The sequence below is a fragment of the Centropristis striata genome, chromosome 18 (genome assembly GCF_030273125.1).
Source record: "Centropristis striata isolate RG_2023a ecotype Rhode Island chromosome 18, C.striata_1.0, whole genome shotgun sequence".
NCBI lineage: Eukaryota > Metazoa > Chordata > Actinopteri > Perciformes > Serranidae > Centropristis > Centropristis striata.
This window is the reverse complement of record NC_081534.1, coordinates 33,989,891-34,012,390: the sequence shown is the minus strand read 5'-3', so window position 1 is coordinate 34,012,390 and position 22,500 is coordinate 33,989,891. Positions and strand designations below refer to the sequence as shown.

The window sequence follows — 22,500 nt, the reverse complement described above, 5'->3', positions numbered from 1 at the left end:
CAGCCTTTCTCATAATTTACATTTTACTCGCCCTCTCATGCACGCTCTTTTTCTCTCTTGCTCTCTCACACTCTCTCTCTCTCTCACTCTTGCTCTCTCGCTCTCTCACCCTCTCCCCTCTCTCTCTCTCTCTCTCTCTCTCTCTCTCTCTCTCTCTCTCTCTCTCTTCTCACACACCAGTTAACTTTATCACACATTATCACAATGTCCTTACTCATTACTATTTCCAGGATGACACCATTCATCCTGTTTGGCTGCTAATTGAAAGAAGAGGAGAGTAAGCAGAAATACTGCTGCTGCTGCTGCTGCTGCTGCTGCTGCGGTCCTTTAACCTCCACAGCAGTTGGATTCAAATCATCACATGTGTCGAGTACAATAAAGTGGACAAAAAGAACAATAAATACATCAACTTTCTCATTTTTTATGTGGAACATCTCACTCTGCCACCACTTGAAAAAGGTATTGCTTTGTTTATGCAAACTTCTCTGTGAACTGGTGTTTTTTTTTATTTGTTGTTGTTGTTTGTTTGTTTTTGTTGCCGTTTTGTGTCTGACTGTTTATTATTATTTTGCTGGCTACTTATTCCATTTAATTTTATTATTTATAAATGATTTTATTTATCTGTATTTTGTATGTATGAAAAATCCAATCCAATCCAACAAGTTCATTTAACCAGCTTTCTCTTCACAGAATGTTTCATGATCCAGGCAAAAAGACAGAAAAGGAAACGTAATAAAAGTTGATCTTACCTCACTGTGAAGTCGTACGAGCAGGACGCCAAAACTGTCTTACTGAACGGAGAAAACTGCAGAGAGAGAAATTAAAAAAAAAAAAGATTGTTAATAAAAATGTATCATAACAAGCTTAATGCAAAAACTGTGTTCTTTATCTGTTCGATTAATGTATTAACATTTCTGAAAGCCCAACACAATATCACTTTTTGTATTCAGACACTGATTTTGAAAAAAACACTCAAACACACAAGTTCCACTCAACTAAAAGTACATATTATTAGGAAAATGTATTATTATTATTGTTTGTATTATTACTGATGCATTAGCAGCCAGTTTTAAAAAGTGCAACCGGACTTTAGACTCGACATCGACTCATTTCTCTGCACATCCTGAAGATTCTCATGAGAAAAGCTTGATGGGAACACAAAAATTCTAAAAATAAAAAATTCAAAAACGCACATAAAAATTGTTACGTTAACATCTGACATAACAAATATTTAATCACATGACTGATCAGCTTTCCTCTGACATGAAAGAACTATTAGAAGTTGAATCTAATTCCTGAAGACTTCTCTCCATTTTCTCTCTTTCTGTTGTTGTTTTCTCTCTTCTTCTTCTCCTGTTTACTGACGGATTAGACTCCAACAACACATTACACTGCCACCTGCTGACCAAATCATTTCACTGCAGCTTTGTTTATTTGCTCTGAACCAACTGATGGAAACTCACTGAATCACATTTTCTTTAATTCCACATTTCAAAAATTCGCTTCAAAATTCAATGCGACTTTAATGGAAACATGGCTGCTGTCTCCACCACAGATTTTGATGTAACAACATTTTTTATGCAAGTTACATTTTTACGTAAGTTAAATTTTTTTAACATAACTTACGTTTTTTTATGCAACTTATATTTTTTATGTAACTTACATATTTTACGTAACTTAATTTTTTACGTAGCTTACACTTTTTTTACATAACTTATATTGTTATGTAACTTCATTTTATACGTAAATTACATTTTTTATGTATCGTAATTTTTTAAGTAATTTACGTTTTTTATGTCTCTTACATTTTTTACGTAACTTACATATTTTACAAAACTTTCATTTTGTACGGAACTTACGTTTTATATGTAACTTACATATTTTACGTAACTTACTTTTTTACGTAACTTACACTTTTTTTACATAACTTATATTGTTATGTAACTTCATTTTATACGTAAATTACATTTTTTATGTATCGTAATTTTTTAAGTAATTTACGTTTTTTATGTCTCTTACATTTTTTACGTAACTTACATATTTTACAAAACTTTCATTTTGTACGTAACTTACTTTTTTACGTAACTTACATATTTCATGCAACTTACATTTTTTATGTAACTTAAATTTGTTACGCAAGTTAAATTTTTTATGTAAATTACATATTTTACGTAACTTACATATTTTACGTAACTTACATTTTTTACGTAACTTACATTTTTTACCTAACGTGCATTTTTTATGTCACTGAATTGTTTATGTAAATTACATTTTTTACGTAACTTACATGTTATAAGTGCTGATAAACGCCGATTCAGTGGTCTGAAGAAGGAGCGACTGGGCTGGTTCCTGTTGAAGCAGCTCTCTCAGACTGTGTTTCTGACATTCAGAGGTTTAAACTCGTGAACTCTCTCTCTCTCTCTCAACAAGCTGCTCGTTCAGAATGTAAATTAGAAAGCAGAACACCTGCAGCGTTGTTTACAGTTTGTTTCTGTGAAATGTTTGGATCCTGCTGAGGAACACACTTTTCATCTGCTCACAGCTCTCTTCATGTGGTGCAGAAGCCTCTTTATATCAGCTGCAGCTGCAGGCGCTCCCTCATCTCGTAAAAAAAAGGTGAGCATGTTAAAAAAAAAAAGAAATTTTGTCATCAAAGTGAAACAGGGCTGGAGGCAGGAGGAGGTTTCTGCTCAGCAGTTGGAGGATTGTGCCGACGCAGAGAGTCGTTTCCTGACTGTCGGCTAAGCACTCCTAAATTCATTTATTCCTTCATTTGTTCCACCTCTCTGCTCCCGACAGCTTCACCTTTCTGATCGGACAGATTCAAGGCTCGTCCTGGTCCAACACCTTCCTCTGCACTGGTTTTATTTCTGTCTCTCAGTTATATTTACAGCAGCAAACATCAGCTGTTACCAGAGAAAAAACTGAATCATCTGGGAGAGTTTTTTATTATACTTTCTGACAGGAAAAAGTTCAATATTTGATTTATACTTGATTTTTGACACTTTATCACAAGATGTTATTTTAAAAATGTGTTTGTTTAAATTGTGATTTTATTGATTCAGAAAAAAAAACCGCAATTTGAACTTCTCTAAAATATATATATATTTTTTTTATTTTGAATAAAATGGGATTTATACAGAAATACTTGTCCAAGTGTGCAAAAGTGTCTCGCATGTTGAGAAAAAAAACACAAAGTGACAAAAAAAGACACAAAATTAGCTAAATAAACAAACTCACCAAAGAAGGCAGAAATTTATAAAAAATACACTAAATGACCACAAAAAAGACGTAAATCACCAAAACAGTTTTCTCCTCATATTGTACATATTAAAGTATTGTCTTGTTTCCAGCCTCTCCTGTCCTCTCCTCTCAGCTCTGTGTAAACAGCCTCTCCTGTCCTCTCCTCTTGGCTCTGTGTAAACAGCCTCTCCTGTCCTCTCCTCTCTGCTCTGTGTAAACAGCCTCTCCTGTCCTCTCCTCTCTGCTCTGTGTAAACAGCCTCTCCTGTCCTCTCCTCTCTGCTCTGTGTAAACAGTCTCAGCAGAATCAATCATTTCTTCACACGAGCAGAATTTATTGTTCACTTTTTATAACCGAAACTTTCGTAACACATGATTCGTTCAAGGACCGTCGGAAATTTAAAACTCTGACAATAATGCCTGTTTTTACAGGTTCTTTAAAGAAAACCTACTTTTGGGGGTTCAGAGGGTATAAGTGTTTAATTCAGGGTTTTTTTTTACGATCTGACAACTTCATAACGATAAGTACGACAGCTACAACACAGTTATGGATGCATCAAGTCCAGAATTTGAGTCATATTTATTTCATATTTTTATTTTATATTTTATTTTACAGTAAAGGTAAAACTCCTGAAAGAAGACAGTTGACAGTTGGACTGAAAACGTTTCTGTCCTTCAGTTTATTTTCATCTCTTTTCTCTTTTGTTGCTGATAATGAGTCCCTTCACTTCCTCTTTGCTTCCTCCAGTAAAATCGATACAAGCGGACACACACACACACACACACACACACACACTCAGATCTCCATCGATTAGTGACACCTGTCCTGAAAAACTCAGCTTGAGCAAGACAGTCTCTTGATTGGGTGAACTCAGGTGAATTTGTGTTTGCAGCAGTGTGTGTGTGTGTGTGCGTGTGTGTGTGTGTGTGTGTGTGTGTGTGTGTGTGTGTGTGTGTGCGCGCTGTTAAGAGTGTGTGTGAAGTGACATGTGTCTAATCTGAGTAAGTGGGATGTGTTGGGGGACTCCTCTGCAGCTGTCTTTCCTCTGCGCCTGTGTGTGTGTGTGTGTGTGTGTGTGTGTGTGTTCTTATTAGGTCCATTTAAGTGGGTGTTTTGATGCTGTCAGGCCTTGAACTACATATCTGCTGCCAACACACACACAGACTTTGCTCCTGTTTCTAGGACAAAGTGTTGTAATAAGACAGTTGACGGTTGGAGCATGTGACAGGAAACAGAACCCAGGCGCGTGTGTGTGTGTGTGTGTGTGTGTGTGTGTGTGTGTGTGTGTGTACCTTGACCCTGCGGATGGCGTAGGTGTGCCCTCTGAGCTGACTGACAGGCTGTCGGACGTTCCTCAGGTCCCACACACACACGCTGCAGTCCACTGAGCCTGTGGCCACAATATTCTGCAGACAGAGTTCACAGTTATTATCATTTTTATATTATATTCATGTATTCAAATGTCCTTTAAAATGAATTTTCAACTCCACAAATGTGGCTAATTTAACCCTCTGATCTACCGGCTGACCGGCTAATGTGACCAGCTAATGTGACCGGCTAATGCGACTGGCTAATGTGACCGGCTATTGCAACCGGCTAATGCGACTGGCTAATGTGACCGGCTAATGCGACTGGCTATACGACCGGCTATTGCGACCGGCTAATGTGACCGGCTATTGCAACCGGCTATTGCAACCGACTATTGCAACCGGCAAATGACACCAGCTAATGTGACCAGCTATTGCGACCTGCTAATGTGACCAGCTATTGCGACCTGCTATTGCGACCGGCTAATGCGACCGGCTAATGTGACTGGCTATTGCCACCGGCTATTGCAACCGGCTAATGTGACTGGCTATTGCAACAGGCTTATATGACTGGCTATTGCAACCGGCTAATGTGACCGGCTATTGCAACTGGCTATTGTAACCGGCTAATGTGACTGGCTATTGCGACCGGCTACTGTGACCGGTTAATGCGACAGGCTATTGCGACCGGCTAATGCGACTGGCTATTGCGACCGGCTAATGCGACTGGCTAATGCGACCGACTACTGTGACCGGCTAATACAACTGGTTAATGTGACCGGCTACTGCGACCGGCTAATGTGACCGGTGTCCTAATCGGAGTCGAAGAACTTTTAGATTAGTAATTTTGTATTTTGCTTGCTTTACTTTGTTTTAGAATAAATATATTTTTGGACTTAACACGCTTGTTCTTTTAATGTTGCACATAAAAGAGTGATATACCAACCTCTGCTATGAAAATAACTTTAATTACCTTCAACTAATACTAAATATGAATATGTTAATTTGATAATTATTACGTTAATTATTAATCAGTCTTCCAAATTGATAGTTTAGTAACTTGGGACTGGTTTACCTTTTATCTTTTCTCTGTTTTACAGAGTGGTCCCCCAACGAGTGATGACTTAGAGTAAATCAAGTCATATAATTTATTATAATGAATAAATATTTATGATAATTATTAACAATTCTGATAGCAAAATTGATCTGTAACCAGATACCCCTTACAAGCTCGTTGGAGTTCAGAGGGTTAATAAAGAATTAATCATGTTTAATCCATTCCAGGTGGACTAAATTCAAACAATGCATCTAGTGAACTGTATCTCAACCTAAAATACTGCAGGATGGATGCATTTAAATGTATTTTTATCTGAATTTAGCCAAAGGAGCAGCGTAACATGGGCAGGTACCTGATCGTATTTGCACCAATCACAGCTGAGGATCTCGGCCTTGTGCGCTGGGATGGCCAACCGGCACGCTGCACTCTTCACATCCCAAACTCTGAGCGTCCCGTCACCTGGAAGCAGAGACAGAGAGAGATACAGCAGAGATTGAGATCAGCACTTCAAATCCAAAAAATGTGCTTTTCTGGAAAGTTGAAGCAGGTGTTGAGGGAGTGACCTCTTTACAGACATGCCCACTTTATGCAAATCACATACAGTTTATGCAGAGAACACAGTGTTTCTCCTGCAGAAATGTTTTATTGTGTCCTCTTGTGTGTGAGTCTTTGTGCATCCTGGGGTCCCTAAACAGTCTGTGAGCTGCATAAATGGGGTCTGAGTGTAAAGCTGAGACTCTTGTGGATTCAATGAGCCTAGTTGACCTGGAGCATCCAGACTAGAGACCTGGAGCATCCAGACTAGAGACCTGGAGCATTCAGACTAGAGACCTGGAGCATTCAGAATAGAGACCTGGAGCATCCAGACTAGAGACCTGGAGCATTCAGACTAGAGACCTGGATCATTCAGACTAGAGACCTGGAGCATCCAGACTAGAGACCTGGAGCATTCAGAGGATGGATGGCTGACACACTAGATTCACAATATGAGTCTTTCTCAGCAGCAACACAACACAAGTGCTGCCATACAATCACACAAAATACTCAAATCTACTAAAACTTTCTGAAACCAGATCACAGCATGGATTTTTCTCTCTTGGTGTCTGAATGTTGGATTACTGGTTACTGTCAGCTGCCGTACATGAAGCCACGCCCACTGCCACAAACCTGCCCAGCCCTTCACAATGAAAGCCCAATAATGCAACACTGCAAATGCTATAAAGTTAATTACTTTATTTACAATTATTAACCAGAACATGGAAGATGAAATCTGTAAATGAATACAATGGGACACTTTTTTTCTTTTACAGTATCATTAAGTGTCAGTAATGGTCTTAAATGTTAAATGTTAATTCAACAACAAAAAAAAAACAAAAATACACCTCATATTGCTCAATGTAAGATTAAAGAAACTTTCTGTTTTCTTACAGTAACATTTTTTATTTAACTTGAAAAAAATGTAAAAAGAAATCATTAAATAACATTAAAAAATTTGTTAAACACTTTCTGTGGAATTAAAGTAAAAACAATTTAGTTATTCTACAGATATATATATTTTAAATACAGACATTTGCTGTTTATTATCCATTTATTAAATTAACTTTTGATTGTTTTATGTTATTTGACAGTATTTTTTTATATAACACCCTCAAACACTCATAAAAGAATAAACAATCAACGAGAATGAAGTTTTACAGAGAATTCACTTTAAAGATTTGATCAATAATCAAACAGGAAACCACAGAGACGCCTGCCAGTCACTGAGTGATTGACAGCTCTGATCTGATGTTACATCGTCATGAAATCATCATGACATCATTTCCTCACACTGACGGAGAAAAAAACATCACAAGGACAACATAGTCACATGTCCCTCAAAGACTTCAGGACGTCTTGAACAGAACGATGCTGATCGTCTATTTCTGTTGTCCTGCAGACACAGAGACCTTCACTGGTAAAACCTGCAGTGGGAGATTCTGAAAATTGTAAAAAAAATGGAAACATCCTCTCAGTGAAAGTGTGTCTGAAGGTGTGTATGTGTGTGTTAGTGTCAGCATCAGAGAACGACAGCTTTCCTCTGTTCCAGTCCAGATTCACTCTGATCCTCTGAGGCTTCTTCTGCACTACGAGAGCAGTGATTCCATCTGATGGTGACCATGATGAGTAAATATCTACAAAGAAATATATTCTCCATAATCCAGACGTTATGTTTCCTCTCCCCTGGACAGACTCTGCTAACACACCGAGATGCCAGCTTATACTGTCTCCAACCTTGACCTCCCAGCTGTGAGTCCCTGAGTTAAAGCCCTCAGAGCCCAGAACAGAGTAATAACCAATCCTCTCTGGATTATCAGGAAGCTGCTGGCTCTTTCCTGCTCTCAGACTGGTCAGATCTTCAGACAGGATGAGGTTTGTACCAGCAGTGTTTGGGTCCAGAACAACAGGACTGTAGGAGACCATGTCCTTCATCTTGTTCCAGATGTTGAAGGCCAGGTTGCCCAGGTGTTTGGCCTGGTCTATCAGAGCTCCTGAGGGCAGCTGTGGATCCTCCAGCAGGGGGCGCTGCTGGACTCTTTCCACTGCAGCCTTGTAGTTGTGCAGGAATGAGACGTGTTCAGCTCTCAGCTCGTCCTCTGTGGCTCTGACTGTGTCTGAAAGAGCTGCTATCTCTCTGCTCAGAGCCTCCATCTTCTCCTTCATCATCTGACTCTTCTGCTCCTCTTCCTCCCTCAGTGCAGCCATCCTGGCCTCCTCTTCCTCTTCTAGAAACTGGTGAAGCTTCTTAAACTGCTCCTTAATCTGCGTCTCTGAGCGTCGGGCCTGGACCTGAATGTGTTCTGCTGTTTGATCAAACTTCACTTTAACTTGTTTAAAAACCTTTAACTTCTTCTTTAAAGGCTCCAGAGTTTCCTGAAGTTCCTTCTTGTGTTGTTGTGTAGCTTCATCGATGGGTCTGAATCTGTGGTTGGTGTGTTCTTCTGAGTCTCTGCAGACGAGACACACTGGCTGCTGATGGTCCAGACAGAAGAGTTTGAGTTTCTCAGAGTGCAGACTGCAGAGAGGCTCTGAAGCTCTCTGATCTCTCTCCTGTAAGAAACTTTCACACAGGTTCTTTAAAGCCAAGTTAGGAGGAATGAAGTCCTTTGAATGTCTTCTCTTACAAACTGGACACTCTCTGGTAGGTTTCTCCGTCCACCAGCTCTGCAGACAGTCTTTACAGAAGCTGTGGCTGCATGACAGGATGACAGGATCTTTAAAGATGTTGTGGCAGACAGAACAGCAGAGATCGTCCTCTAATCAGACATGCTGTAACATGCGGTAAAATGTGTTATTGAGTCCTCTTGTATGTGAATCTTTGTGCATCCTGGGGTCCCTAAACAGTCTGTGAGCTGCATAAATGGGGTCTGAGTGTAAAGCTGAGACTCTTGTGGATTCAATGAGCCCAAAGTTCTTCATGTGTGATGATGTTAGTGAGTGAAACTTGAGCTCAGTGTATAAAATGAGCTGCTGTGACCTCCAACTAGAGACCTGGAGCATTCAGACTAGAGACCTGGAGCATCCAGACTAGAGACCTGGAGCATTCAGAATAGAGACCTGGAGCATTCAGACTAAAGACCTGGAGCATTCAGACTAGAGACCTGGAGCATTCAGAATAGAGACCTGGAGCATTCAGACTAAAGACCTGGAGCATTCAGACTAGAGACCTGGAGCATCCAGACTAAAGACCTGGAGCATTCAGAATAGAGACCTGGAGCATCCAGACTAAAGACCTGGAGCATTCAGAATAGAGACCTGGAGCATTCAGACTTGAGACCTGGAGCATTCAGACTAGAGACCTGGAGCATTCAGACTAGAGACCTGGAGCATCCAGACTAGAGACCTGGAGCATTCAGAGACTAGAGACCTGGAGCATTCAGACTAGAGACCTGGAGCATTCAGAGACTAGAGACCTGGAGCATCCAGACTAGAGACCTGGAGCATCCAGACTAGAGACCTGGAGCATTCAGAGACTAGAGACCTGGAGCATTCAGACTAGAGACCTGGAGCATCCAGACTAGAGACCTGGAGCATCCAGACTAGAGACCTGGAGCATTCCTAGAGACCTGGAGCATTCAGAGACTAGAGACCTGGAGCATCCAGACTAGAGACCTGGAGCATTCAGACTAGAGACCTGGAGCATTCAGAGACTAGAGACCTGGAGCATTCAGACTAGAGACCTGGAGCATCCAGACTAGAGACCTGGAGCATCCAGACTAGAGACCTGGAGCATTCAGACTAGAGACCTGGAGCATTCAGAGACTAGAGACCTGGAGCATTCAGACTAGAGACCTGGAGCATTCAGAGACTAGAGACCTGGAGCATCCAGACTAGAGACCTGGAGCATTCCTAGAGACCTGGAGCATTCAGAGACTAGAGACCTGGAGCATTCAGACTAGAGACCTGGAGCATTCAGACTAGAGACCTGGAGCATCCAGAGACTAGAGACCTGGAGCATCCAGACTAGAGACCTGGCACATTCAGACTAGAGACCTGGAGCATCCAGACTAGAGACCTGGAGCATTCAGACTAGAGACCTGGAGCATCCAGACTAGAGACCTGGCACATCCAGACTAGAGACCTGGAGCATTCAGACTAGAGACCTGGAGCATTCAGAGACTAGAGACCTGGAGCATCCAGACTAGAGACCTGGAGCATTCAGACTAGAGACCTGGAGCATCCAGACTAGAGACCTGGCACATCCAGACTAGAGACCTGGAGCATTCAGACTAGAGACCTGGAGCATTCAGAGACTAGAGACCTGGAGCATTCAGAGGATGGATGCTGACACACTAGATTCACAATAAGCAGCAACACAACACAAGTGCTGCCATACAATCACACAAAATACACAAATCTACTAAATGTCAAAAGTTTCTGAAACCAGATCACAGCATGGATTTTTCTCTCTTGGAGTCTGAATGTGGGATTACTGGTTACTGTCAGCCGCCGTACATGAAGCCACGCCCACTGCCACAAACCTGCCCCGCCCTTCACAATAAAAGCCCAATAATGCAACAGTGCAAATGCCATAAAGTTAATTACTTTATTTACAAATATTAACCTGTAAATCTGTAAATGAATACAATGGGACTTTTTTTTCTTTTACAGTATTATTAAGTTGCGCAATGGTCTTAAATGCTAATTCAACATAAAAATACAAAAATACACATCATATTGCTGAATGTAAGATTATGGAAACTGTTTTCTTACAGTAAAAATTGTAATTTAACTTTAAAAAATGTAAAAAGAAATTGAAAAAAAGGAAAAATTTGTTGAACACTTACTGACGAATTAAAGTAAAACAATAAAGTTATTCTTACAGAATTATATTTTTTAAATACAGACATTAACTATATAGTATCTGTTTCATTAAAATAACTTATGGTTGTTTTCTGTTACTTGACAATATGGTTTTATAACACTGGAAACACCAATGAAAGAAAAAAACAATCAATGAGAATGAAGTTTTACAGAAAATAAATTTTTGAGATATGATCAATAATCGAACAGGAAACCACAGAGACGCCTGCCAGTCACAGAGTGATTGACAGCTCTTTGATCTGATGTTACATCATCATGACATCATTATGACATCATTTCCTCACACTGACACAAGAAACAAACATCACAATGACAACATAGTCACATGTTCCTCAAAGACTTCAGGACGTCTTGAACAGAACGATGCTGATCGTCTATTTCTGTTGTCCTGCAGCCACAGAGGCCTTCACTGGTAAAACCTGCAGTGGGGGATACAAATGCACATTCAAAAAATGTGGAAACATCCTCTCAGTGAAAGTGTGTCTGAAGGTGTGTATGTGTCTGTTAGTGTCAGCATCAGAGAACGACAGCTTTCCTCTGTTCCAGTCCAGATTCACTCTGATCCTCTGAGGCTTCTTCTGCACTACAAGAGGAGTTTCTTTATCTGATGGTGACTGTGATGAGTATTTACCTACATAGAACTGTATTATCCATAATCCAGACAGTATATCTCCTTTCCTCTGGACAGACTCTGCTAACACACCCAGTTCCCACCATGTTATGTCTCCAACCTCGACCTCCCAGCTGTGAGTCCCTGAGTTAAAGCCCTCAGAACCCAGAACAGAGTAAAAACCAAACCTCTCTGGATTATCAGGAAGCTGCTGTCTCTCTCCTACTCTCAGACTGGTCAGATCTTCAGACAGGATGAGGAATGTACCAGCAGTGTTTGGGTCCAGAACAACAGGACTGTAGGAGACCATGTCCTTCATCTTGTTCCAGATGTTGAAGGCCAGGTTGCCCAGGTGTTTGGCCTGGTCTATCAGAGCTCCTGAGGGCAGCTGTGGATCCTCCAGCAGGGGGCGCTGCTGGACTCTTTCCACTGCAGCCTTGTAGTTGTGCAGGAATGAGACGTGTTCAGCTCTCAGCTCGTCCTCTGTGGCTCTGACTGTGTCTGAAAGAGCTGCTATCTCTCTGCTCAGAGCCTCCATCTTCTCCTTCATCATCTGACTCTTCTGCTCCTCTTCCTCCCTCAGTGCAGCCATCCTGGCCTCCTCTTCCTCTTCTAGAAACTGGTGAAGCTTCTTAAACTGCTCCTTAATCTGCGTCTCTGTGCGTCGGGCCTGGTCCTGAATGTGTTCTGCTGTTTGATCAAACTTCACTTTAACTTCTTTAAAAACCTTTAACTTCTTCTTTAAAGGCTCCAGAGTTTCCTGAAGTTCCTTCTTGTGTTGTTGTGCAGCTTCATCGATGGGTCTGAATCTGTGGTTGGTGTGTTCTTCTGAATGACTGCAGACGAGACACACTGGTTGCTGATGGTCCAGACAGAAGAGTTTGAGTTTCTCAGAGTGCAGACTGCAGAGAGGCTCTGAAGCTCTCTGATCTCTCTCCTGTAAGAAACTCTCACACAGCTTCTTTAACACCAGGTTACAAGGTGGAAGAACCTTTGAAGATCTTCTCTTACAAACTGGACACTCTCTGGTTTGTTTCTCCGTCCACCAGCTCTGCAGACAGTCTTTACAGAAGCTGTGGCTGCATGACAGGACGACAGGATCTTTAAAGATGTCGTGGCAGACAGAACAGCAGAGATCGTCCTCTAATCTGGAAGCCATTTAGTCTCTGAGTGAAGCTGAAAACACAGCAGACAAACAGCTCAGCCACTCCCTGTTCTCTCAAAGTTACTTTACTTTCCTGTAAAACTGTCGTTCAGTTTGTGGATTCAGCAGCTGGGTGAAGTGGAGCTGTTCCAGTATTCCCAGTAATCTCCTGAAGTCGTCCTCTTTCAGTCAAAGTGGAGGTTTTAGTCCGAAGCTGAATCTTATCGTCCGTCTCTCAGAGACTGTGTGTGTGTTGCTTCGTCTCAGTGAGGCAGAATAACAACTTGTTACCTGGTTTGTCTCAGGTGAGTCAGCTGATGGGCGGAGCTTTAACGCAACAATTTATCAGGTTGAGTCACATTCCAAACTGGTGAATAACTCTGAGCTGCAGCTGTCTAAATGAAAACAAGTTCTGTGTTTCCCAACGAGTCTCTTTACAGATATGCTGTAACTTGCAGTAAATGTGGTACTGCGTCCTCTTGTATGTGAATCTTTGTGCATCCTGGGGTCCTTTTTTTTCATGTTCTTCATGTGTGATGATGTTAGTGAGTGAAACTTGAGCTCAGTGTATAAAATGAGCTGCTGTGACCTCTAGGATAATCACAGCCTCATGAAACTTTACAACCACAAACTAGAGACCTGGAGCATTCAGACTAGAGACCTGGAGCATCCAGACTAGAGACCTGGAGCATTCAGACCAGAGACCTGGAGCATCCAGACTAGAGACCTGGAGCATTCAGACTAGAGACCTGGAGCATTCAGAGGATGGATGGCTGACACACTAGATTCACAATAAGGAAGTTAACAGGGCGGCCACTGACTGGGAAGCTGGCAAGGCGGCTGCATTCTCTTATTATACAGTGCACCCAGAAAGTATGAAGACCCTTTTATGTTACAGTATTATGCTTAACTTGTTTAGATTATATAGACATTTTTGCTAATTTGTTTAAACGAATATCAGGATATCACATTAGAAAAACTATTCAGACGACTTTTTTATGTATATTAAGCACCTCTGAGTATCTTTAATTAGAGAGAGAAGCCCCTTTCATAGCGCGGTCCTGCAAATGTCCCGTCATATTGCCGGAAAGATCTGTTCCGGCTTTTCACCTTAGGCCGTTCATATTGATCCCACGAAGGCAAAGATATATTCATGCCCATTCATAATGCAGTCTGCCGTCGTGGAACGAGGTGGAAGAGATGATAATGACGTGAAACAGAGCAGCAGCAGTGCTGCACAGTTGCACAGTGCTAAAATGCTAACAGTTAGCTCTGTAGCAGCACAGTGTGTAAGTGCTGCAGCAGCATGTTTTCACTTAGTGATCTCCCTTTGTCTACAACAAGCACCGGACACTCTGTGCACAGTTAGCGATGCCGGTTTTTTGACAATCAGCGGCGGACACCACGTGTACAGTTAGCATGCCAGTTTTTTTACAATAAGCGGCAGGCAGGCAGCAGCAGCTGAACAGTGATTGGATGACTGTCGGACCCAGTGGGAGGTGTGTGTTAGACGTCACGTATCCCGCCTTGCTGGGACGGCCCAGTTATTGTGGTCCCTCTTCCAACAGTCCCACCAATGTTCCTTCTCTGTGACCTCTGGAGGTGAAAAATTCCCACTTCGGGCGAGTTCATAGTGGAGGCGAGACGTTACAGAGCCGTAAATGTCCCGGCATCAAACGGCAAAACGGAAGAGGTTAGAGTGAGAGAGTGAGAGAGTGAGAGAGTGAGAGAGTGAGCGCTGGCCTCAAGGTTTTTACTGGAACAACAACTCCCCTGGAAGAACACTGCAGCGAGACGCTCTTGCACCCCCTCCCCCACCACCCACAGACACCTGCTGATTGGTGCCTCTGTCTGGAGCCTGACCAAAGCTGTCTCCATGGCAACTTGCTGTGTTATTGCTATGACATTCCTGCGAACTGAGGCACTGACTGATTGGGATGCCAGGCGAGGCGGCTCTCCAGGTTTACACACAAGAACTTTTACACATACAGATATAAAATCAGCCCCCCTACTACCCCCCATCCCACGCCTTTGCTGATTTGTACTTCCAGTGTAACAAGCAGGTCTGTGACTGATAAGGAACATCTTTCCCAGGGTGCCTTGCATTTACGACACCTACAGGCAAACTCTGGTCAAGGGACCTTTGACACCGCAGGTGGTCCACGGGTAAAAGAGATCAGAGACCCCTAATCTGCCTCTTTCTCCAATGACCAGCCAGAGGGGCACAGCTCTGAATCCAGAGGCCTGGATTCCAGCCCCCTCCTCCCTCACCCCCTACAGAGATCCTATCTCAGGGTGAGGCCTTCTCCTCAGAAATCTTCTTTCCAGAAATAACGCAAAAAACGCAAAGTTCATTCCAACTGCCAGAGAAAGCTTCACCTCAGCAACAAGGACGAACCAGCAACTTAATTTGCAAGGCAGCAAATAATTGAAACTCAACCTGAAATCAAACTTCCTTCCACGCCCCCCATCGAAAAAGGATTTCTCCCTCTTGTCCAACTGGACTGTGAGTAACGTACTGGGCTTAGATAAGAAATCAGCAAGGACTTTAAATACAAAGGATTCGACCTGTTAACAATGATTTGGTTAATATGTGTTTTTAAGTAAATTTGTTGTGATATTCGTGTAGCTACATCATTCGAGGTTGTATGTTAATCTTGCCTCATACAGTCAGTCTTATATGGAACTAACTTCACTAACCTTTGATTTGCCAGGCATCGCTTCACAGCTTGAGTTTTATGACCCTTAGTGTGATGAGCTTCACCCCATAACCACACACAACTTTCCTCTCTTTTGTAAGCCTACACTAGATTAGACTCCTTGTAGAACTCTACATGTTATAGATGTGTGCTTTTATTTGCTTTACTTGTTATTTAGAATAAATATCTTTTGATTATGAATGCTGTCTATTTATTGTTGTTCACTGTGAACGATATGCCAACCTCTTCTGTGACAAGAATTCACAATTACTCCAACCACTACTAAATATAAATATGGTAATTTGATTATAATTATATTAATAATTATTCATCAGGGTTCCAAATTGATAGTTTAGTAACTTTATGAGACTGATTTCGGTGAATTGGCTATATTTTTCTCTGTTTTACAGATGGAACCCCAAATGAGCTATGACTTAGAGCAAATCAAATCATATGATTTATTATAATTAATAATTATTTTTGATAATTATAAATAATTCTGACAGCCATCCAACCACACTTTTGAACCATGAGGTCCACACAAATGTTGCTCAGGTTCATCCTTACATATTTGATGGATGGCTGACGCACTAGACTCACAATAAGGAGCTTCCTCAACAGGCAACACAACACAAGTGCTGCCATACAATCGCACAAAATACACAAGTCTACTGAATCTCAAAAGTTTATGAAACCAAATCACAGCATGTTTTTTTTTCTCTTAGTGTCTGAATGTGGGATTACAGGTTATTGTCAGCCGCCGATCATGAAGCCACGCCCACTGCCGCAAACCTGCCATGCCCTTCACAATAAAAGCCCAATAATGCAGCACTGCCAATGCCATAAAGTCAATTACTTTATTTACAATTATTAACCAGAAAATGGAAGTTTAAATCGGTAAATGAATACAATGGGACTTTTTTTTCTTTTACAGTATTATTAAATTGCGTAATGGTCTTAAATGCTAAATGACAGTTAATTCAACATGAAAATACAAAAAATACAAATCATATTGCTGACTGCAAGATTAAGAAAACTTTTTGATTTCTTGCAGTAAGAATTCAAATTTAATTTAAAAAAAACGTAAAAAGAAATCATTAAAAAACAGTAAAAAGTTCTCAAACACTGTATCATTCAATTAAAAACACTTTAGTTATTCTACAGATATATATATTATAAATACAGATATTAACTGTATATTATCTGTATTTTTAAATATATAATATGTAAAATAACTTTTTGTTTCCTGTTATTTGACAATTTTTATACAACACTAATAAACACCAATAAAAGAAAAACACAACAATCAATGAGAATGAAGTTTTACACAGAATTCACTTTAAAGATTTGATCAATAATTGATCAGGAAACCACAGAGACGCCTGCCAGTCACAGAGTGATTGACAGCTCTTTGATCTGCTGTTACATCATTATGACATCATCATGACATCATTTCCTCACACTGACAGAGAAAAAAACATCATCAGGACTACGTAGTCACATGTTCCTCAAAGACTTCAGGACGTCTTGAACAGAACGATGCTGATCGTCTATTTCTGTTGTTCTGCAGCCACAGAGACCTTCACTGGTAAAACCTGCAGTGGGAGATTCTGATCCCAATTGGAAAAATATGGAAACATCCTCTCAGTGAAAGTGTGTGTGAAGGTGTGTATGTGTGTGTTAGTGTCAGCATCAGAGAACGACAGCTTTCCTCTGTTCCAGTCCAGATTCACTCTGATCCTCTGGAGCTTCTTCTGGACATCGAGATCAGTGAATCTATCTGATGGTGAATGTGATGAGTATTCATCGTCTTCTAACTCTATTCTCCATAATCCAGACAGTATATTTCCTCTCCTCTGGACAGATTCTGCTAACAGACCCAGCTGCCACCATGTATTGTCTCCAACCTCGACCTCCCAGCTGTGAGTCCCTGAGTTAAAGCCCTCAGAGCCCAGAACAGAGTAATAAACCATCCTCTCTGGATTATCAGGAAGCTGCTGTCTCTTGACATATCTCAGACTGGTCAGATCTTCAGACAGGATGAGTCTTGTACCAGCAGTGTTTGGGTCCAGGACGACAGGACTGTAGGAGACCATGTCCTTCATCTTGTTCCAGATGTTGAAGGCCAGGTTGCCCAGGTGTTTGGCCTGGTCTATCAGAGCTCCTGAGGGCAGCTGTGGATCCTCCAGCAGGGGGCGCTGCTGGACTCTTTCCACTGCAGCCTTGTAGTTGTGCAGGAATGAGACGTGTTCAGCTCTCAGCTGGTCCTCTGTGGCTCTGACTGTGTCTGAAAGAGCTGCTATCTCTCTGCTCAGAGCCTCCATCTTCTCCTTCATCATCTGACTCTTCTGCTCCTCTTCCTCCCTCGGTGCAGCCATCCTGGCCTCCTCTTCCTCTTCTAGAAACTGGTGAAGCTTCTTAAACTGCTCCTTAATCTGCGTCTCTGTGTGTCGGGCCTGGACCTGAATGTGTTCTGCTGTTTGATCAAACTTCACTTTAACTCCTTTAAAAACCTCTAACTTCTTCTTTAAAGGCTCCAGAGTTTCCTGAAGTTCCTTATTGTGTTGTTGTGCAGCTTCATCGATGGGTCTGAATATGTGGTTGGTGTGTTCTTCTGAGTCTCTGCAGACGAGACACACTGGCTGCTGATGGTCCAGACAGAAGAGTTTGAGTTTCTCAGAGTGCAGACTGCAGAAGCCGTCCTCTACTCTGGAAGCCATTTAGTCTCTGAGTGAAGCTGAAAACACAGCAGACAAACAGCTCAGCCACTCCCTGTTCTCTCAAAGTTACTTTACTTTCCTCTAAAACTGTCGTTCAGTTTGTGGATTCAGCAGCTGGGTGAAGTGGAGCTGTTCCAGTATTCCCAGTAATCTCCTGAAGTCGTCCTCTTTCAGTCAAAGTGGAGGTTTTAGTCTGAAGCTGAATCTTATCGTCCGTCTCTCAGAGAGAGTGTGAGTCTCTTTGTCTCAGTGAGGCAGAATAACAACCTGTTACCTGGTTCGTCTCAGGTGAGTCAGCTGAGGGGCGGAGCTTTAACACAACAGTTTATCAGGTCGAAGTCTCATCATAAACTTGTTAATAATTGACCTGCAGAGTCTCTTCACTGGCATGCTGTAACCTGCGGTAAAATGTGTTGTTGTGTCCTCTTGTATGTGAATCTTTGTGCATCCTGGGGGCCCTAAACAGTCTGTGAGCTGCATAAATGGGGTCTGAGTGTAAAGCTGAGACTTTTGTGGATTCAATGAGCCCAAAGTTCTTCATGTGTGATGATGTTAGTGAGTGAAACTTGAGCTCAGTGTATAAAATGAGCTGCTGTGACCTCTAGGATAATCACAGCCTCATGAAACTTTACAACCACAAACTAGAGACCTGGAGCATTCAGAGACTAGAGACCTGGAGCATTCAGACTAGAGACCTGGAGCATCCAGACTAGAGACCTGGAGCATTCAGACTAGAGACTTGGAGCATTCAGACTAGAGACCTGGAGCATTCAGACTAGAGACTTGGAGCATTCAGACTAGAGACCTGGAGCATCCAGACTAGAGACTTGGAGCATTCAGACTAGAGACCTGGAGCATTCAGACTAGAGACCTGGAGCATCCAGACTAGAGACCTGGAGCATCCAGACTAGAGACCTGGAGCATTCAGACTAGAGACCTGGAGCATTCAGAGGATGGATGCTGACACACTAGATTCACAATAAGCAGCAACACAACACAAGTGCTGCCATACAATCGCACAAAATACACAAATCTACTAAAAGTCAAATGAAATCACAGCATGGATTTTTCTCTCTTGGAGTCTGAATGTTGGATTACTGGTTAGGGTCATACATTAAGCCCCGCCCACTGCCACAAACCTGCCCCGCCCTTCACAATAAAAGCCCAATAATTCAGTACTGCAAATGCCATAAAGTTAATTACTTTATTTACAATCATTAACCAGAACATGGAAGTTGAAATCTGTCAATTAAAACAATGGGACAGATTTTTTTTACAGTATTATTAAATTGTTTAATGGTTTTGAATGTTAAATGACAGTTAATTCAACATAAAAATACAAAAAATACAAATCATATTGCTGAATGTAAGATGAAGGAAACATTCTGATTTCTTACGGTAAAAATTCAAACTTAACTTTAAATTTTTTTTAAAAATAAATCATAATTGGAATTAAAGTAAAAACAATTTAGTTATTCTACAGATATACATATTTTAAATACAGATATTAACTGTTTATTATCTGTTTTATTAAAATAACTTATGAATGAATACAATGGGAATTTTTTTTTTCTTTTACAGTATTACTAAGTTGAGTAATGGTCTTAAATGCTAAATGACAGATAATTCAAAATAAAAATACCAAAAATACAAATCATATTGCTGAATGTAAGATGAAGGAAACTTTCTGTTTTCTTACAGTAAAATTTTTAATTTAACTTGAAAAAAATGTCAAAAGAAATCATTAAATAACAGTAAAAAGTTTTTAAACACTTTCTGTGGAATTAAAGTAAAAACAATTTACTTATTCTACAGATATAAATATTTGAAATACAGACATTTGCTGTTTATTATCTATTTATTAAATTAACTTTTGATTGTTTTCTGTTATTTGACAGTATTTTTTAGATAACACCTTCAAACATCAATAAAAGAAAAACACAGTCAATGAGAACAAAGTTTTACAGAGAATTCACTTTAAAGATTTGATCAATCGTCAAACAGGAAACTACAGAGACGCCTGCCAGTCACAGAGTGATTGACAGCTCTTTGATCTGATGTTACATCATCATGACATCATCATGACATCATTTCCTCACACTGACGGAGAAACAAACATCACCAGGACAACATAGTCACATGTTCCTCAAAGACTTCAGGACGTCTTGAACAGAACGATGCTGATCGTCTATTTCTGTTGTCCTGCAGCCACAGAGACCTTCACTGGTAAAACCTGCAGTGGGGGATCCTTAAAAAAATTGTAAAAATATGGAAACATCTTCTCAGTGAAAGTGTGTCTGAAGGTGTGTATGTGTGTGTTAGTGTCAGCATCAGAGAACGACAGCTTTCCTCTGTTCCAGTCCAGATTCACTCTGATCCTCTGGAGCTTCTTCTGGACATCGAGAGCAGTGATTCCATCTGATGGTGACCTTGATGAGTATTTACCCTTCCAGAACTCTATTCTCCATAATCCAGACAGTATGTTTTCTTTCCTCTGGACAGATTCTGCTAATACACCCAGATCCCAGAATGTACTGTCTCCAACCTGGACCTCCCAGCTGTGAGTCCCTGAGTTAAAGCCCTCAGAGCCCAGAACAGAGCTGGGATAATCCATCCTCTCTGGATTATCAGGAAGCTGCTGTTTCTTTCCTACTCTCAGACTGGTCAGATCTTCAGACAGGATGAGGTTTGGATCAGCAGTGTTTGGGTCCAGAACAACAGGACTGTAGGAGACCATGTCCTTCATCCTGTTCCAGATGTTGAAGGCCAGGTTGCCCAGGTGTTTGGCCTGGTCTATCAGAGCTCCTGAGGGCAGCTGTGGATCCTCCAGCAGGGGGCGCTGCTGGACTCTTTCCACTGCAGCCTTGTAGTTGTGCAGGAATGAGACGTGTTCAGCTCTCAGCTCGTCCTCTGTGGCTCTGACTGTGTCTGAAAGAGCTGCTATCTCTCTGCTCAGAGCCTCCATCTTCTCCTTGATCATCTGACTCTTCTGGTCCTCTTCCTCCCTCAGTGCAGCCATCCTGGCCTCCTCTTCCTCTTCTAGAAACTGGTGAAGCTTCTTAAACTGCTCCTTAATCTGCGTCTCTGTGTGTCGGGCCTGGACCTGAATGTGTTCTGCTGTTTGATCAAACTTCACTTTAACTTCTTTAAAAACCTTTAACTTCTCCTTTAAAGGCTCCAGAGTTTCCTGAAGTTCCTTCTTGTGTTGTTGTGCAGCTTCATCGATGGGTCTGAATCTGTGGTTGGTGTGTTTTTCTGAGTCTATGCAGACGAGACACACTGGCTGCTGATGGTCCAGACAGAAGAGTTTGAGTTTCTCACAGTGCAGACTGCAGAGAGGCTCTGAAGCTCTCTGATCTCTCTCCTGTAAGAAACTCTCACACAGCTTCTTTAACACCAGGTTACAAGGTGGAAGAACCTTTGAAGATCTTCTCTTACAAAACGGACACTCTCTGGTTTGTTTCTCCGTCCACCAGCTCTGCAGACAGTCTTTACAGAAGCTGTGGCTGCATGACAGGATGACAGGATCTTTAAAGATGTCGTGGCAGACAGAACAGCAGAGATCGTCCTCGAATCTGGAAGCCATTTAGTCTCTGAGTGAAGCTGAAAACACAGCAGACAAACAGCTCAGCCACTCCCTGTTCTCTCAAAGTTACTTTACTTTCCTGTAGAACTGTCGTTCAGTTTGTGGATTCAGCAGCTGGGTGAAGTGGAGCTGTTCCAGTATTCCCAGTAATCTCCTGAAGTTGTCCTCTTTCAGTCAAAGTGGAGGTTTTAGTCTGAAGCTGAATCTTATCGTCCGTCTCTCAGAGAGTGTGTGTGTCTCTTTGTCTCAGTGAGGCAGAATAACAACCTGTTACCTGGTTTGTCTCAGGTGAGTCAGCTGAGGGATGGAGCTTTAACACAACAGTTATCACATGAGAGTCATTCTAAACTGGTGAATAATTGACCCGCAGAGTCTCTTTACAGACATGCTGTAACCTGCTGTAAAATGTGTTATTGTGTCCTCTTGTATGTGAGTCTTTGTGCATCCTGTGACCTCTAGGAGAATCACAGCCTCATGAAACTTTACAACCACAAATTAAAGACCTGGAGCATTCAGAGGATGGATGGCTGACACACTCGATTCACAATAAGGAAGTTAACAGGGCAGCCACTGACTGGGAAGCTGGTATGGCGGCTGCACTCTCTTATTATAAATTGTACCCAGAAAGTACAAACACCCTTTTATGTTGCAGTATTATGCTTAACTTGTTTAGATTATATAGACATTTTTGCTAATTTGTTTAAACGAATATCAGGATATCACATTAGAAAAACTATTCAGACCACCTCTGAGTATCTTTAAAGTTAAAGTTC

At 41.5% G+C, this 22,500-nt stretch overlaps 3 protein-coding genes across 3 annotated transcripts in view; all 3 read right to left on the bottom strand.

Moving 5' to 3' along the window:
* Positions 1 to 22,500, bottom strand: part of pex7 (peroxisomal biogenesis factor 7) — an 87,555-nt gene that overhangs the window by 35,595 nt on the left and 29,460 nt on the right. Inside the window, exons 7-9 of the mRNA XM_059357208.1 lie at positions 5,960 to 6,066; positions 4,536 to 4,649; positions 750 to 805 (exon numbers count right to left, since the gene is read on the bottom strand). Of these exons, the coding sequence (XP_059213191.1) occupies positions 750 to 805; positions 4,536 to 4,649; positions 5,960 to 6,066 (277 nt within the window). The remainder of the gene's footprint in view (positions 1 to 749; positions 806 to 4,535; positions 4,650 to 5,959; positions 6,067 to 22,500) is intronic.
* On the bottom strand, positions 11,343 to 12,956 carry LOC131991703 (E3 ubiquitin-protein ligase TRIM39-like). The gene has a single exon (XM_059357205.1). It carries the CDS (start codon positions 12,735 to 12,737, stop codon positions 11,343 to 11,345), a length of 1,395 nt encoding a protein of 464 aa, XP_059213188.1. The 5' UTR covers positions 12,738 to 12,956.
* Positions 19,959 to 21,727, bottom strand: LOC131991702 (zinc-binding protein A33-like). The gene has a single exon (XM_059357204.1). The coding sequence runs from the start codon at positions 21,725 to 21,727 to the stop codon at positions 20,330 to 20,332; it is 1,398 nt and encodes a 465-aa protein (XP_059213187.1). The 3' UTR covers positions 19,959 to 20,329.

Bases quoted from the DNA above. Each gene is read 5' to 3' on its own strand.
- LOC131991703 (XM_059357205.1), bottom strand. From the start codon at position 12,737: ATGGCTTCCAGATTAGAGGACGATCTCTGCTGTTCTGTCTGCCACGAC.
- LOC131991702 (XM_059357204.1), bottom strand. From the start codon at position 21,727: ATGGCTTCCAGATTCGAGGACGATCTCTGCTGTTCTGTCTGCCACGAC.